A 16,239-nucleotide genomic window follows, 5' to 3' on the forward strand; every position below is an offset into this window, starting at 1 on the left:
TTGTTGGACCTCTGCCATTGCCGCCTCATATTTGTCTTGGGTTTCCTTCAATAATTTAACGAGTTCTTGGACATCTTGAATTTCACATTCTGCTATGTCTTCCACCTCTAATTTTCCATCTACGGATGGAATCTCTACCGATGAGTCTGTCTTGGCCTGGAGCTCGTCAAACATTTCCTGCAGCCTTTGTAATTCTCGCTCATGTTCAAACTTTAGTTGTTCATATGCTTTCACTAAAACTAGCTTTTCGGAGGTTGCCGAGTTAACCCCTTCCAGGATTGTAGTCTGGGCCCGTTCATACTGTTCCTTCAACTTGTTACACTCTGCTTGCAACGAGTCATAGAGATGAACTGGGATAAAATCCTGGCTTCCTGAAGATTCCTCTTCCTTTAGGTCGTTCTGTAAATAGTCTAGTTCCTGAACAGTTTCAGGGAGATGTGATCGGTACTTGGCCACGATGGCTCTATGGTCGCTCTTTTCTCGAGCTAGCTGTCTCTGTTGTCTTTCCAGGTTCTCCCATTCAGTGTCCCAGAACTTTTCCATATTTTTCATCTCTTGTACGAGACGGTCACTCCACTGTTCTAATTGTTGTCGTACTTTGACATAAGTTTGAGTCCGAGCTCGGTGTTCTTCCGTCGTGGATGAATCCTTAGCTTGAACAGGCTCAGAATTCTCTGTCAACCTGGAGTTCTCTGTAACTTTATTCTTCTTGGTGACATAAGTCTTTCTGCATGTCTTTGTTTCCTTCCCCATCGTCGGCAAGTCCCCTTTAGCCTTGTCATGCATATTTGAATTGGTCTTATCGTCATCCATCTCAGAATCTGAGCTGATAGCTTGCACCGAATCCTCCTTCATTATGGCTTTTAGGTAGTGCCATTCCATGTCTATTTTCTTAATCCACTCCCGTCCTAGAAGTGGTGGTCCTCCCTCAGGTAATACGTACAAATTCATTCTTGGGTGTTCTTTCCCTCTATCTCTCACCTTGACTCTTATTTTCCCCATGGGGTATACATTATGCCCCGTGTATGCCTGTAATACGAACTTGGTATTTCTCAAAGGTATGTGAGAGAATAGCCGGTGGTAGTCCCTTCGGTTGATGACTGTTAGAGCTGATCCAGTGTCCAGCTCCATTCGTACTTGGACTCCAGCTATTTTTAGTACGACCCAAATCGTTTGTAGATCAGTTTCTTTCCCCACATTGTGGATCTTCAGACTACCCAGCTCCTGGTTGTTTGGGTCTGAGTCTGAATTCTGTTCGTCTGAACTCTTTTCAGCCACCTTGTGTACCTTGTTGTACTTTTCTTGTGGTGGCTTCCGTTGATTGTTGGTCTTTTTCCCGGACCTGCATACCTTCGCGATGTGACCCAGTTTGCCACATTTCCGACACTCTTGGTTCTTAAACCAGCAGTGATTCTGGTCGTGCGTGGTCTTCCCACAACGGTAGCATTTTGTTGTGCTCGAAGTAATTTGGTCCACCCCGAGTGCCGCCGCCTTTAGCTGCATTTCGGCCATTCCTTTCGCTGCGGCTTCGTGTGATGCAGCTATGAGGACAGCCCTGTCCAGTGTGAGGTCGTTTTCTTCCAGTAGTCGCTTCTGCGTTCCTTCTTTGGACAATCCGCATACGAACTTGTCCCACAGTGCCTCTGTCAGATTCCCTCCGAACTGGCAGTATTTCGCTAGCCTACGCACAGTTCGACCAAGTATTCCGCATTGCTTTCGTCTTTCCTCTGCGTTCTTGCGTAGAATTTGAATCGCTCAGCCAGCATCAACGGTGTGGGGTTCAAGTGGTCCTTCAGCACAGCCACAATTTCTTCGAAGGTCTGATCCGCTGGTTTAGCTGGTGCTATTAGATGCTTCAAGAGCCCATATGTTTTTGCTCCCATCGAGTTTAGCAATGTTATCACCTTGTCGTCTTCCTCTATTTTGTTGGCTTCGCAATAGATCTCTATGCGTTCCACGTACGTGGCCCAGTCTTCTATTTCAGAATTAAAATCGTTAATATTCCCTCGCTTAGGCATCTTTCTTTCTTTGAAGCAGCACAGTATTTCTTTAAGTATTATTTATTATCTTTTTTTTTCTAAAATGGCGGTTTTCCTGCGAAAATGGCGGTTTCCCGCTCTTCCCTTCTCTCTCTCTCTCTCTGCCCACTTCAATGGCAGTTAAGATGGCGGTTCTTTTCCCGCGAAAATGGCGGTTTCCCGCTCTTCCTTTCTCTCCCCGCCCACTTCAATGGCGGTTTCCCGCCTCTGTCGTCTTCTCCGCCTAATGGCGGCTTTCCGCGTTTCTCCCTGGTGTAAGGGGTACGCTTTCCCCACAGCGGACAGGTTCAGCCGCTGGGCTGGCTCTCGCACAGCTCCCCTTACTCGGCTCTGTCTTTTCCTCCCGCACGCACGGCTCTACCGGCGCTGGGTACACCCCGTTAACGGAGGACAGTTCCGCCGCTGGACTGGCTCTCGCGCAGTCTCTCTCTCCCCGTGCTCGGCTCTGTCTCTCCCTCTCCCGCACGTTCGGTTCTACCGGCTCTGGGTACACCCCGTTAACGGAGGACAGTTCAGCCGCTGGACTGGCCCTCGCGCAGTCTCTCTCACCCCGTGCTCGGCTCTGTCTCTCCCTCTCCCGCACGTTCGGTTCTACCGGCTCTGGGTACTCCGTAGGTGGAGAACAGTTCAGCCGCTGGACTGGCTCTCGCGCAGTCTCTCTCCCCGTTCTCGGCTCCTGTTCGCTCTCCCACTCCCGCACGTTCGGTTTTGCCGGCTCTGAGTACCCCGTTGGTGGAGAACAGCTCAGCCGCTGGACTGGCTCCTCGCAGTCTCTCACTCCGCACCCGGCTCTCACCTGCACGGTTCCCGTTCGCCTCCCCAGCCCTCTCGCAGACCGGTGTTTCCCTCCCCGGCTGCGGCTGGGTTTCTCCTCCCGCGCCTACTCGCAGGCCCAGCGCTTCGTGGCTGCGGTCGCTGCCCGGATTTTTCCCGCCGATCGCGGTCCGGCTGTCACCCGACGCCGTTGGACCCGACTTTTGGCCGGTACAGCTCCCCCTCGACCGAGGTCGAGTGCTCTGCCCTTCTCCTCCGGATACTTCTACCCCTTCCCCTACTCACAGTCTCTTCGGCCGCCTTGTTTCTTGCTGGTCGGCTCACTCCACACCGTGGTAGCAGGGTAATCAGTGCCTGTTGCTGATGAAGCTTTTGTTGCTAGTCTTCCAGCTTCTGTAAAGTACCACACTTTCTGTTGTTGTAGCCTCGTGTTTTCTTTTGGTAGCACGACGAGGGCGGTTGCCTCTCTTCGACGCTCTTTGTTACTTTGCTATTCTTGCCGCAGGGTACGATCGGACTCGTCGCCACTGTAAAGTCTGTGGGTTGTGCAGTAAATAAATACACAGACTTTTGAAGTACAAACAAACAGGTCTTTACTATTCAGAGGTCAGGGCGAATCTGCCCTAGTTATCCTGTAACATCACTTATATACTGGTGTGGTCACTGTCGGTATTACCGTATACAGAAGCCAATCAAATAGTGCCACACCTAAAGTAGTTCTCTTAAAGGTGAACGGTTACACTCAATCGTTCCCTTAAAGGTAGACGGGTACATACACTACAATGACGCTTCATCAAATGACGTCATGAGACCCGCTTCCTTCAATTGGCCGGGAAACGTGCTAGGTGGGCTTAACAAGCCCAATCAGTAGAAAATCATTTTGGACAGTGGGCAGGAGCCAGCAGCGGGGTCGGGACACGCCACCGACGTCACCCACCACCTACCCACCAAGGTTGGTAAAATCCAGCCCAAAGTGTCTGAAGAGAGATATTCATCATGTATAATATGCAGACACATGCATTCCATACAGTACTTTGCAGCAATGTTTAACAGCAAGATGGCTATATATATAGAGTGGGATGGAGAGCATAATACCTGCCTTTGTTTCATTTGCTCTTTCTTTTGCTGTTTCTTTCTTATTTTCTGTTTGGTGGTTTGTTAACTTAATATTGGGAAGACCGAAGCCATTGTCTCCGGTCCCCGCCACCAACTCCATCCCTCTCCCTGGCAACTGTCTGATGCTGAACCAGACCTTGGTGTCATATTTGACCACATATTTGCGCCATCGCTAAGACCGCCTATTTCCACCTCCGTAACATCGGCCGACTCTGCCCTTGCCTCAGCTCATCCACTGCTGAAACCCTCATCCATGGCTTAGCTACCTCTAGACTTGACTATTCCAATGCACTCCTGGCCAACCTCCCATGTTCTACCCTCCGTAAACTTGAGGTCATCCAAAACTAGGCTGCCTATGTCCTAACTCGCACCAAGTCCCGTTCATCCATCACCCCTTTGCTCGCTGACCTACATTGGCTCCTGGTTAAGCAACGCCTCAATTTTAAAATTCTCATCCTTATTTTCAAATCCTTTCATGGCCTCGCCCATCCCTATCTCTGTAATCACCTCCAGCCCCACAACCCCCTGAGATATCTGCGCTCCTCCAATTCTGGCCTCTTGAGCATCCCTGATTATAATCGCTCAACCATTGGTAGCCATGTCTTCAGCTGCCAAGGCCTTAAGCTCTGGAATTCCCTCTTTAAACTTCTCCGCCTCTCTGCCTCTCTCTCCTCCTTTAAGACGCTCCTTAAAACCTACCTCTTTGACCAAGCTTTTGGTCACCTGCCCTAATTTCTCCTTATGTGGCTCGGTGTCTAATTTTGTTTTATAACACTCCTGTGCAGCACCTTGGGATGTTTTACTATATTAAAGGTGTTATATAAGTACAATCTTTTGTTAGAAATGGTAAAACCATGTTTTTAAAAAAATATTTGTGCCTTATTTAATAGAGCTGACGTTCTACATGTTGGCCAATTCCTTCCACTCGCCATCTCCCATGGATTTTCTACTTCTGTGGTCTTGATAAATACAAGTTGTTTCTTTCTTTTACTTAGAGCATCCAAACACTATTTAATTTTTAATGCTGCCAGTTAGCCAAAAGAACAATAGGCGCTGATAACATTAAAAAGGTGAAAAATTAAACTTTAAGAGTTCCTAGGCAGTCAGGCTGCCTGCAACATTTTTCAGATCGGCTTTGAACTGGCTGCAGGTTGTGAAAGCCTAATTGGTGTGAGACATACCTCAAAGTGAGTTTGGGCAAAATTTATTATACAGGTAGACTATCCTTTATCCGAACTTCCGAAAACCGAAAACCTCTAAAAACCGAACGTTTTTTCGTTCAGCGTAAGTCGTGCGCACGACATGACCAGAGTGGCGCACGACTTACGCTGAGCAGGGCAGAGGGTCACAGAGTTCCCTCCTGGGTAGGAGATTGCAGGCCGAGCCAGGCAGTGTGAAGGAGATACCGGGAGAGTGAACCCAACAATACAGCGGCCCGTCCGATAGCTGCAGCGGCCCGTCCGATATTCTTTTCTCCCCCCGACCCGACCTGACCCGACCCCCGACCCGTCTGATATTCTTTTCTCCCCTCCCCTCCCCACCCGACCCGACCCGACCCCCGACCCGTCCGATATTCTTTTCTCCACCCCCCACCCGACCCCCGACCCGTCCGATATTCTTTTCTCCCCTCCCCTCCCCACCCGACCCGATCCGACCCCCGACCCGTCCGATATTCTTTTCTCCCCCCCCGATCCCCGACCCCCGCTGACCCCCCACCCCCGACCCCCCGCCGACCCCCACCCCCGACCCCCACCCCCGACCCCCCACCGACCCCGACCCCCCGCCGACCCCCCCGCCGACCCCGACCCCCGACAAATTTCCCAGTCTTATAATAATACCTTCTGAAATCTGAAAAAATCCAAAAACCGAAACTCAGCTGGTCCCAAGGCTTTCGGATAAGGGATAGTGTACCTGTACTATACATGTTATATCGATGTGAAGCTAAAACTGCTGAACATCAACACAAATGTAGGGTTCTAACTAGATTATGGAATATGTTTGAATGTCTTTTACATCGAGGCTCTGGATCATTCAAGGCAGGCAAATGCACTTTTCACTTACAGCTACTAGATCACAAATAAAATGGATTTGGGCATGAACCTGAGTCCACCGCTCAGCAATTATGGACTTTATTTCGCCAATCCTACTCAAATAAGGCCCTAAGGGCTGAGGATGGGAACTGAAAATTTTGATTTGATGCGGGGGGAAGGGCTGCTCTTTGGATTTTCACTTGAGACATGTTGTAAGAGCAAAGCAAGTAGAGTTGTGCCCTGCACCTGCACCATGCTCTACCTGACTTCAGAGCGAAAATAAATCTTCCAGCTCTGTCCTCCTTTGTTTTGAAGGCCTCAAATTCATTTGCAATGTAGGCGAAAGAAAGACAACCCTGATGTTTTCATTTTAATTTATTTGTAGTTTACCCATAATTAACTTAACCTACCTCATGGTCCACGTAAGAAAATAAGAAAATAGCTGCTGGTAGAAAAAAAATCACGTCTGCTTATCCTATTAAATAATATTACAGCAGAATATTGGATGATACAATTTGAATAACAAATCTGTGGAAAAATAAATCGATCCAGCCTTCCCAACTAGTTCCAGATAGTTCAGCATGTTACATTTTCTTAACATAAATGGATATTAGTCATTGTATTTAAATGCAAGCTTGAGCTGTATAACATTATATGTAATGTTGTATAGGACCATTTAGATCAAGATTAATCTAATTTACCAAATTGAAGCCAATCAGAAAAGTAAATAGGTAAATTTACAGGTTAAATATTGGTTAAAAATCCACATTAAGAAAGCGTAATTGATTTTTTCTGGTATTTTGCACTGAGAAAAATTTAAAACAACATTGGTGGGATTCCCATGCTGTTTCTCACAGTGAGATGGAGGTTTTAGAAGAATGGGTTGTTGTGCTATGTAGAGTTACCAAGGTCACTGATTCATCAGAATTGGATGTGGCCCTGGGCCTTGAGAGCACTACGAAGGTGGGCAAGAGCCTGGCAGTATTGGGATGAGATCTCAGGATCAAGCAGTATTTTGAGAGAGTTCTCTGGATACTAGGGAGAGCTCCCATGGTTCTAGGAGCAGTATCTCAGGTCATGGGCATGTAGGAGTAGGCCATTCAGCCCCTCTAGTCTGTTCTGCCATTCAGTTAGGTCCTGGTTTCTGGGATCACTGGAAGAAGGATCCTGGGTTCTGGAGATCTTGGGGAGGGCGATCTCGGGGTCTGGATACATTTGGGCCAGTTCTGAGATCAGAAAGTCCTGGGAAGGGATCTGAGAGTTGGGGGAAGTCCGTAGAGGGGACTGCGGAGAGGGTTTTGAATCATTAATGGAGTCAGAGTCTGATAGTATTGGGGTTTTCTGAGATCTGGCAGTACTGGTGGTAGCAGGGTCCAACAGCCTCATGGGTAGGGGAGCCCAGGTGAATGGAACCCTAAATGCCATTGGCCCTTTTCAAACCATCAAGCCCCAACTACCCGTTGGAGTCCTACTTGTCAGTCACACCCCCTCACCTTCCGTAGCCTCTTTTGTGCCATCAGCTATGCCCCACCACTTTCCCTATCATTGGTCTTTAGGTTGTTCCTGTCTGAAAGCATGTAAGCAGTAATTTTCTGCTTTTTAAATTAATAGACAGAAAATGATCAGCTGAAGTTTCCTGATGTGTGCTCCTGATGTGCTTCAGAGAACAGAAGTGCTCTATTAATGAGCTTGCTGACATATTCAAATTTTAATGGGCAGAAGTTTTCAGAAACAAGTAAAGATTGCCTCATTAAATTTTTAAAATTCGGTCATGGGATGTGGGCGTCGCTGGCCAGGCCAGCATTTATTGCCCATCACTAATTGCCCTTGAGAAGGTGGTGGTGAGCTGCCTTCTTGAATCACTGCAGTCCGCGTGGTGAAGGTACTACCACAGTGCTGTTAGGGAGGGAGTTCCAGGATTTTGACCCAGCGACGATAAAGGAATGGCAATATACTTCTAAATCAGGATGGTGTGTGACTTGGAGGGGAACTTGGAGGTGGTGTTGTTCCCATGCGTCTGCTGCCCTTGTCCTTCTAGGTGGTAAAGGTCGCAGGTTTGGGAGGTGCTGTCGAGGAAGCCTTGGCGAGTTACTGCAGTGCATCTTGTTGATGGTACACACTGCAGCCACGGTGCGCTGATGGTGGAGGGAATGAATGTTTAAGGTGGTAGATGGGGTGCCAATCAAGCGGGCTGCTTTGTCCTGGATGGTGTCGAGCTTCTTGAATGTTGTTGGAGCTGCACTCATCCAGGCAAGTGGAGTGTATTCCATCACACTTGTTTGAGCAGTTTCTAAATTGTCATATCTATAAAAAAATTCTATAAGCCTCAAAAATGGGTCATAAAGTTTCTTTACTAACCTTCAACAAAGGCACCACAATCATAGGTGGTTGTGTTTACACATGCTGTTCACATGTGTTGTTTGTCTGTGGGGAGTTCATCACAAAAATAGATTTAAATAAATGCAATTCACTTGCCTGAAGTAAAAGCTTTGATAATTCAGTCTCCAGTATCATTCAAAGTCTTTTGGAAAAAGTAAAGAAACTCTCAATCCTTACGGGATGAGGGGGCACAGATTGCATGCTGGGAAATACAACAAACTGCTCTTGTTCAGAATGTATAGATTGCTTACTATAAAATTCTGAGAACATATTCAGCACACATAAATGTGATTGAAAGTTCTCACTAAATGCTTTGAGGTTAAAATATTCCATTGAAACCCAAGTTTTTGAGTAAAAATGAAGGCATGGAAAGGCAATTTAATTTATAATTCATACATTTTATCAACATATTGGGCCAGAAATTCGCGGCCAGAAGCGTGAGTACGGTCGGGGTACTCACGCATCTGGCCGTTGGAAATGCCGGCGTTCAGCAGGAACAGCGCATGCGGGGAACGCCGGCATTTCCAGACCCGAGGTCTATTCACAGCGCGTGCGACTGCACAGGCAGCGCTTGCGCAGTGAACTTTGTGGATTTCAATGATGGATTCAGTGAGGGTAAGTCCTTAGAAGTTACACTTGAAAAAAGCAAGTGTAAAGTTGTTCATTGGCTGCGGAAGAAGATATATTTTATCGTGGAGCTTCTGAAATGCAATATTTTTGTTTGGGAAAGGGAGGGAAGTTATTTTAAGAAATTTTAAGTAAGTTTTAAAGTTAAAATTTTTTTTTTTTTAAAAGGGTTTTCAGAACGGTAGGTAGAAGGAGCAATTGTGGCTGTGTGAATGGAATGTGAGAATGAGTTATGTATGTATGTCCACATATATTCCTTTATGCATATGTATGTATGTTTTATATTCCTTTACTAATGTGTATGAATGTATGTTTTTAATTATGATTTTCCAATAAGTTACTTTCTCTGAAAGTCATAATTAAATAATACATTCATACACATAAGTAAAGGAATATATACATAACACGCAAAGGAATATATACAGACATACATACTTTCAGAAGCTCCACGATAATAAATATCTTCCTCCGCAGCCTCTGGAGCAACTGTACCCATGCTTTTTTCATGTGTAAGTTGTAATGACTTGACCTCACTGAAAGCATTAATGAAAGCGGCGAATTATACTGCGCACGCGCTGCCTGTGCAGTCGCACGCGTTCTGCCTCTGAACCCCTTCGTTCAGAGGACAGGAAATGCCGGTTTTCCCCACATGCACTGTGCATGCTGAAAACCGGCATTTCATCCAGCCAGATGCGTAAGTACCCCGACCGTACTCGCGCATTTGGAAGGGAATTACTGGGCCAACATTTTACATGTCAATAAAATGAAAAATTTAACAATTGCACGACTTGCCCCCTCGCATCTGCGACTGAGGGTCCAAGGAGGTGCATTGCGCAAGAGGTCATCATCGTACGTATCCTCACACTGTTCCCTTTGGGGAACTGTATGAAGTGGTGGAAGGATTTATGGCCGTGATTAACGCTCATTCCGTGACCGTAACCATCTTTGAACCAGCCATTAGGGTGGTTAGTCCTATGGCGGGAGGGTTTTACGGGCTCCCACAACCCATCTGAGGGGGGGGGGCCACCAACACCCACGGACGCAAGTATCCCGCTGGATGTCCACCCAGAATTTAAAGTTGGAGCTCCGACTCCACTTGCCGGGACTGTCTGGAGTGGGGTTCAAAACCCTACTCCTTCTGGCCCAGCGGCGGGGATGCTTACTGCTACGCAAAAGGCCCACTCCGCACAAAAGGTGACACCCATACGTTTCCTGCGCCTTTTCCTTCCCCGTGACTGGAGCCCTATGCTGCCATTTCACGTTGCTAATCGGATTGGGCCTTTGTCATAGCGGTAGGATCCCTGCCGCTGGGCCAGATCAGGGTAGGGTTTCGAACCCCGCTCCAGACAGTCCCGGCAAGTGGAGTCGGAGCTCCGGCTCTAAATTCTGGGTTGACATCCAGTGGGATATTTGCGTCCGTGGGTGTGGGTGGCCCCCCCTCCTTGTATAGCTTGTGGGAGCCCGTAAAACCCTCCCGCCATAGGACTAACCGCCCTAATGGCTGGTTCAAAGATGGTTACGGTCACGGAATGAGCGTTAATCATGGCCATAAATCCTTCCACCACTTCATACAGTTCCCCAAAGGGAACAGTGTGAAGACACGTATGACGACGACATTGTTAAATAAATAAATGGAATTAAAAAAATTCTTTTAGGGCTTTTAAAAGTCTTTAAATTGCTTTAATTCTCTTTAAAACTACTTCAGATTACTCAAAATAATGTAAACATTTTAAAAAGTTTATAAAAGTTACCAAAATCTTCAAAAAGCTTCCAAAAACCTATTTAAACTGCTGCTTTGCATGTAAAAATGCTTAGCAGCTTGACAGAAACATTGGGGGCGTGTCCAGTGAAACTGAGACCTCAAGGGGCGTGTCTCACTTGCACTGCACGCTCCTGGCTTCGCGCTGGCTGCACTCCTGGGCGGCGTGACGTCATACGCTGCCCGGGATTCTTCTTTCTGTTTCAGCAAGTGCAGGCGTCCCTGGAGCTGATCGGCAGGAGAGCGGGGTAAGTGCAAAAACGGGGCTGCAAGCCCCGTTCAGCAATTTCTGGCCCATTGTGAAATATGTAATTACTTGATTTTTAAAAAATGTTATTTAAAACCTTATTTAGGACATTAGGCGGGGGGGAATTGGGTGGCGCCCCTTTTGGGTGACTATACTTCATTGGCTGTAAAGCACTTTGGGACAGCCTGATGTTGTAAAAAGCATTATATAAAAATCAAAGTTCAATTTTTCTTACATTGCATAACACCTTTATATTGCTATAAAATGGTGTCTCTTTCAACTCTCCCTGAGAATTGCCATGTGAGATCTGCTTGTACGTATAAAGTTATGATGCAGCAGATGTGAGAAGCTGAGAAATAATCTGTGTAGCTGAGTACATCAGTTGGGATCTGACAATGACTGGAAATTTATTGGCTTATGTTTTAATGACTCGAAGCTCTTATCCAATTCAATGTCATCTACACTTGTAGAAAATCTATTGTTACTCATGGCAGTCTGAATATTTTATTAAAGGAATAAAATCACAATTGTGATCCCAGCAAGGTCATAAAATAATATTGTAAATCTACAATTAATCAAAGCTGTATATCTTTCTCTATTAGATGTGTTCACTTAATTTATTTAGGTTTGAACATTTTGAATGGAATAGTTAAAATTGTGACTACTTTTGTATTTACATCAGGCAAATGTGTGCAATTTTAAGGTGGATTGTTTCAAGAATGAATGTTTGGCCAAACTTTTATGCTTGAGAACAAAGGGAAATAAGAGCCATTAATTGTTGCCATAGTAATGTGTCACACAAGTGACATGATATTGGTCCAGATTTTGAGGTAAGAATAATGGTGACGCTATCAGCATCACCATTATTAAGGAGTAAATCGTACAGCAACTTCCAGCATCTGCACATGCGCAGTTAAACGCAGAAATCAGGAAGTTGCTGTCCAACTTGCCCTGCTCCTCCAGAAGCTTTTCTTTAACAATATTTCGCTAAGAGACTCGGCATTCAAATACATGCAACAAAGTGAACTGCGGTACTTAGCCACTAGATACCCACTAAATACGCCAGAAAAAGTTAGGGCTTGTCCATTCAAGTGTAAATGACTTTTTAACGGCATGATAAGTCTTAATTACTACCAAACAACCTCTCTGGCACTGAACATTTACTATTACAAGTGTGGAGTCTACAGTGTATATGTTTACATTGAATTCAGTATTTTAACTTACAATTCATGGTTTAGACTCTGTGTGCCTCAGTAAGGATTCTTCAATATGATTGGTTGACGAGACACGCTGTTGCTTTCCATGTTCACAAAGGTCCCAGATCCCCTGTAGAGGGCGCCGCGCTGTTTCGGACACCCGATGACCTTAGGTTGACACGCAAAAGCCCACAGAAAGTTTGTGGGCAGCTGTCAGTGTAATGAACAGCGAGCGCCATTTGTTCACTGCTGATCGCAAAATCCGGGCCAATATATTTTGACGTGATTTATGTAATTACACCATGAGTTTGAAGCTAAGTTTGTTAAACTTATTTTTATGAATATACCTGCTTGGATTTTCCATTTCAGCACTGCTGGCACATGGTGAGAGTGGAAAACAGAAAATTATGGACCCCCAGCCTGTAATTTTCAGACTATGGAGTTCCTCCACTGGTGCGAGGGTATAATTACAGTGTGACAAGTTTATGTAGCCAGTTTCCATTATAAACGTTGACATAGAAATATGTAATAGAAAAAATTGACAGGGACTATACATAGACATATTAACAGATTTCCAATGGCATTAGTCATGCTGAGTCAGAAGATTCACTGTTTTATAACAATATAGTGGTGTAGGGGATAACTGATTTACAGTGACTGAATGGGCCGTATTTTCCGATCGGAGGCTTCCCACGTGCGGAGGCCTCCGATCTGGAAAAAATCTACGCACTTACCTGAGGGCTCCCGAGGTGCGTATAGTTCTGATCCTGGGCCTCTCCAACTCCATGTGCGCAGGGCCCACATATCTGAGGTGCATGCGGTTCGCAAGCGTCCCTGGGATCACGTGGGCCATGGGGAACCAATCAAAGAAGGGAATATCCCTTCATACACTTGACGGATAGACCTGTCAAATATATGAATGGAGGCCACCCCAAAAACACTTTAAAACATTAAAAAAATAAAAAAATAACATTTTAAAAATTAGTTGGAATTACAATAAATTAAATATTTTAAATAAAAATTTAATTTTTTGAAAAAAATAATTAAAAATTTTTATGGGCTAAAAATAAACTTACCTTTTTTTAAAGTATTTTTAAATGCTAAATGAGTGAAAACATTTTTTTTTACGTTTTTCAAATCTTATGCTGGTAAAAGCAAGCCTTATTCCTGCTTTTACCAGGCGTAAGATTTCTAAGGGTTTTTTGTGGGCGGAGGTTCTCCAGAAAGCGGAACACTCCGCCTGCAGAGGCCCTTCTCCAGGGCAGGTGTCCGATCTGTCAAGAGCATTCTTGACAGATCGGAAATGTCGGTTTTCAGCGCATGCGCTTGGTATGCTTGAAACTGGCAATTCCAATGACCCTACAGGTGTGTACACAGCACGTACACACCCGTAGGCATCGGAATATCCGGCCCAATAAGTCAAAATCAATTTCATAGAATCATGGAATCATAGAATGATACAGCACAGAAAGGAGCCATTCAGCCTATAATATCTATTAAATGGTATCCTGGAATTTTTATTGCTGCTTTGGAGATCAAATTCCAGAACTTTTTGCATTATTCTGTGAAAACTAGATATGAGTCATAGGGGGTGAAATTCCCCCAGAGGGCCATTTGGGGCACAAGAGGCGGGGAATGTCCCGATCCGGGGTGAAGTTTTCTGCTGCCACGTTGCAGGGGCTCTTCCCTGCATTAAAGGGAAGGGCCCCACGCTGCGAGCTCTGCAGGTTTATTTTTAGATCTGTGGGCCACTGGGAATCAGCTCGGCACTCATGCAGAGTGCCGGGCTGACCAATGGTGGCATGGACGCCGTGACCGGTGGCCAAAAATAAATATTTTTAAAAATTGGCAGAATTTTTGGCCATCCGTCCACTGTGCCTTTAAGTTGCACCCGCAAGCTTCCGGCCTCACTGTTCGCGACCCCTGCAGCAGTCAATAACATCGCCCGACGCTGCTGCGGGGCATGATTGCGAATTTTTCTTCCGAGGCGCTATCGGGCTGCTGTGCCCGGAGATGATGTCATCATCTCTGGGCGCAGTAGATCGGGGTGTTACCCGGTAGCGCCACCGCTAATCTCCCCTGGAATTTCACAGGAGGCGCGGTTATCACCTCAGAGGATGGGTCGCAAAGCCATTGCGTGATTTAGCGCTCCACTTCCCTCTTGGAGTGTGAAAGCTGAAGTTCCTGGCAGGAGAGAATGATTAGCACCTGGTGATACTTTTTCCACTTTTGAAATCTGGGGCGATACGGAATTTCTAGCCCAGTATCTTTAAAACTTTCAGTTTCACCCCATTTGGGGCGCTAACGTTGCTGGGGTGCTAATTTTAGCGTCCCGAAAAACTTTGCATCCCTCCGCCTGAAATGCAGTTGTAGTGCCCCAAGCAGGAGGTGCAGCGCTACAGAAAACGTCCACCTCCTTCCTGGGGCACGACAATTGAATATCGCGGCACTACGTTAAAGGCTTCTCCCCGTTAAAGGCTTCTCCTGCTTCTTCTCCTCCACTTCACCTGACGAAGGAGCAGCGCTCCGAAAGCTTGTGATTTCAAATAAAGCTGTTGGACTATAACCTGGTGTTGTGTGACTTCTTACTCTGATTAAAGGGAGGGTCCTAGTGCTGCGACCACCGGGGAGTGGGGTGCCGTGAAAACAGCCCGGCACTCAAGAGGAGTGCTGGGCTGAGCGATCGCGGCCGGCACCCGAAGAGAAAAGGGGAAGGGGGCAGGTGCTGGCAGTCGTCCAAAAAAAATGGCCCACCCGACACCTGTCCTTTAAGTAGTGCCGCCGCGGCTGCAAAAACGCCAGCCTGACCCTATCAGACATAGCGTCCCACGGTAGGTCAGGGAGCGCAACCCAAGTTTGTGGCCGGGGCACGAGCGGGGTGTTGCGCACGCGACGATGACATCACCGTCGGCGCAGCGCCGTGGGGCGCTTCTGGCTACCACCGCCGCTAACCTCCTGCTGAATTTCGCGGGAGATATTAGCGGTGCCGCACCCGAGTGCTAGGGAATTTGCGCCCCAGGGGCGCTAACGAGAGGTGCAAATCAACCCAATTTTCCCCCCGTTTTTAAAGCTGACATTACACAGCAAGGTGGTGTGCAAGATGCACCAATTAGAGATAGATGTTAGTATTTAACAGTACTGGAGTGGGGAAATGGGGGTTAGCTGCATTTGGGGATAATCCTGCACTTTGGTGGCAATGGGGCCAGTCTTGGGCTTTGATTGTATTGGGGAATGGTCCTGCAGGTTGGCACAGTTGGGCTGGGGGTCCTGGAGTTTGACACTCCTTTAGTGGAACTACTGGAATAATAATTGGGAGGGTTCAATAAAGGATGGGCAATCTCATCCAGCAGATTATTACCCATGGGGATGAAGGTGAAAATCTACCCCTCTGTATGTCCCTGTATGTCTCTCTGTGCTTGATGGCTGTTGTCAGAAAATGTAAACATTCTAACTGCAATCAACAAAATCCAAGCAGATGATATTTCAGGCTTTTCTCATTGTGCAGATAATACAGGAAATAATCAGGGATAATTAGAGGCTGTTTTTTTCCTGAAATTCAATGAACTTGTGGGTTTTTTGAAAAATTGCAATGCCTTACGCTGTTCAACAACAAACACATAATTTAGGTTCTGAGTGTATTAACTGAGTCATAAAAAGGTCAAGCACTAAAATAAATAGATGTTTCAAAAAGGTATTAATTTAGATGATGATTTAAAGACATGTGTCATAGACTGATGAAAGTCAACCTCAAACAGCTAATTATTTATGTCATGTGTCTAAGTGAAAATGCTCTATGATGTGAGATGCTCATGACTTGTGCTTATTTAAACGCTCATTATTCTTTGTTGAAGCTCTGTGGCAGAACAGTTGAAGTGGGGAGAGACAGTACAAGCAGAGGCATTTGACAGCGTCACAATTTATTTCAGCGATATTGTTGGATTCACCTCAATGTCTGCGGAAAGCACACCACTGCAGGTACTATATCGTTAATTTGGGTCTATTTATCTTGCAGCCTTTTGTATTGGTACTAACATAACATTTCTTACCAATTTTTATAAATTGTGTTACATTC

General features: G+C 46.0%; 1 protein-coding gene across 1 annotated transcript in view; it reads left to right on the forward strand.

Moving 5' to 3' along the window:
* npr2 (natriuretic peptide receptor 2) overlaps positions 1 to 16,239 on the forward strand; it is a 221,716-nt gene that overhangs the window by 140,333 nt on the left and 65,144 nt on the right. The window contains exon 17 of the mRNA XM_085973308.1: positions 16,019 to 16,142. Coding sequence (XP_085829434.1) covers positions 16,019 to 16,142 — 124 coding nt within the window. The remainder of the gene's footprint in view (positions 1 to 16,018; positions 16,143 to 16,239) is intronic.

This window comes from Somniosus microcephalus, chromosome 2 (genome assembly GCF_052327205.1).
Source record: "Somniosus microcephalus isolate GS21.2 chromosome 2, FLI_Smic_1.0, whole genome shotgun sequence".
In the NCBI taxonomy this organism is placed as follows: Eukaryota; Metazoa; Chordata; class Chondrichthyes; order Squaliformes; family Somniosidae; genus Somniosus; species Somniosus microcephalus.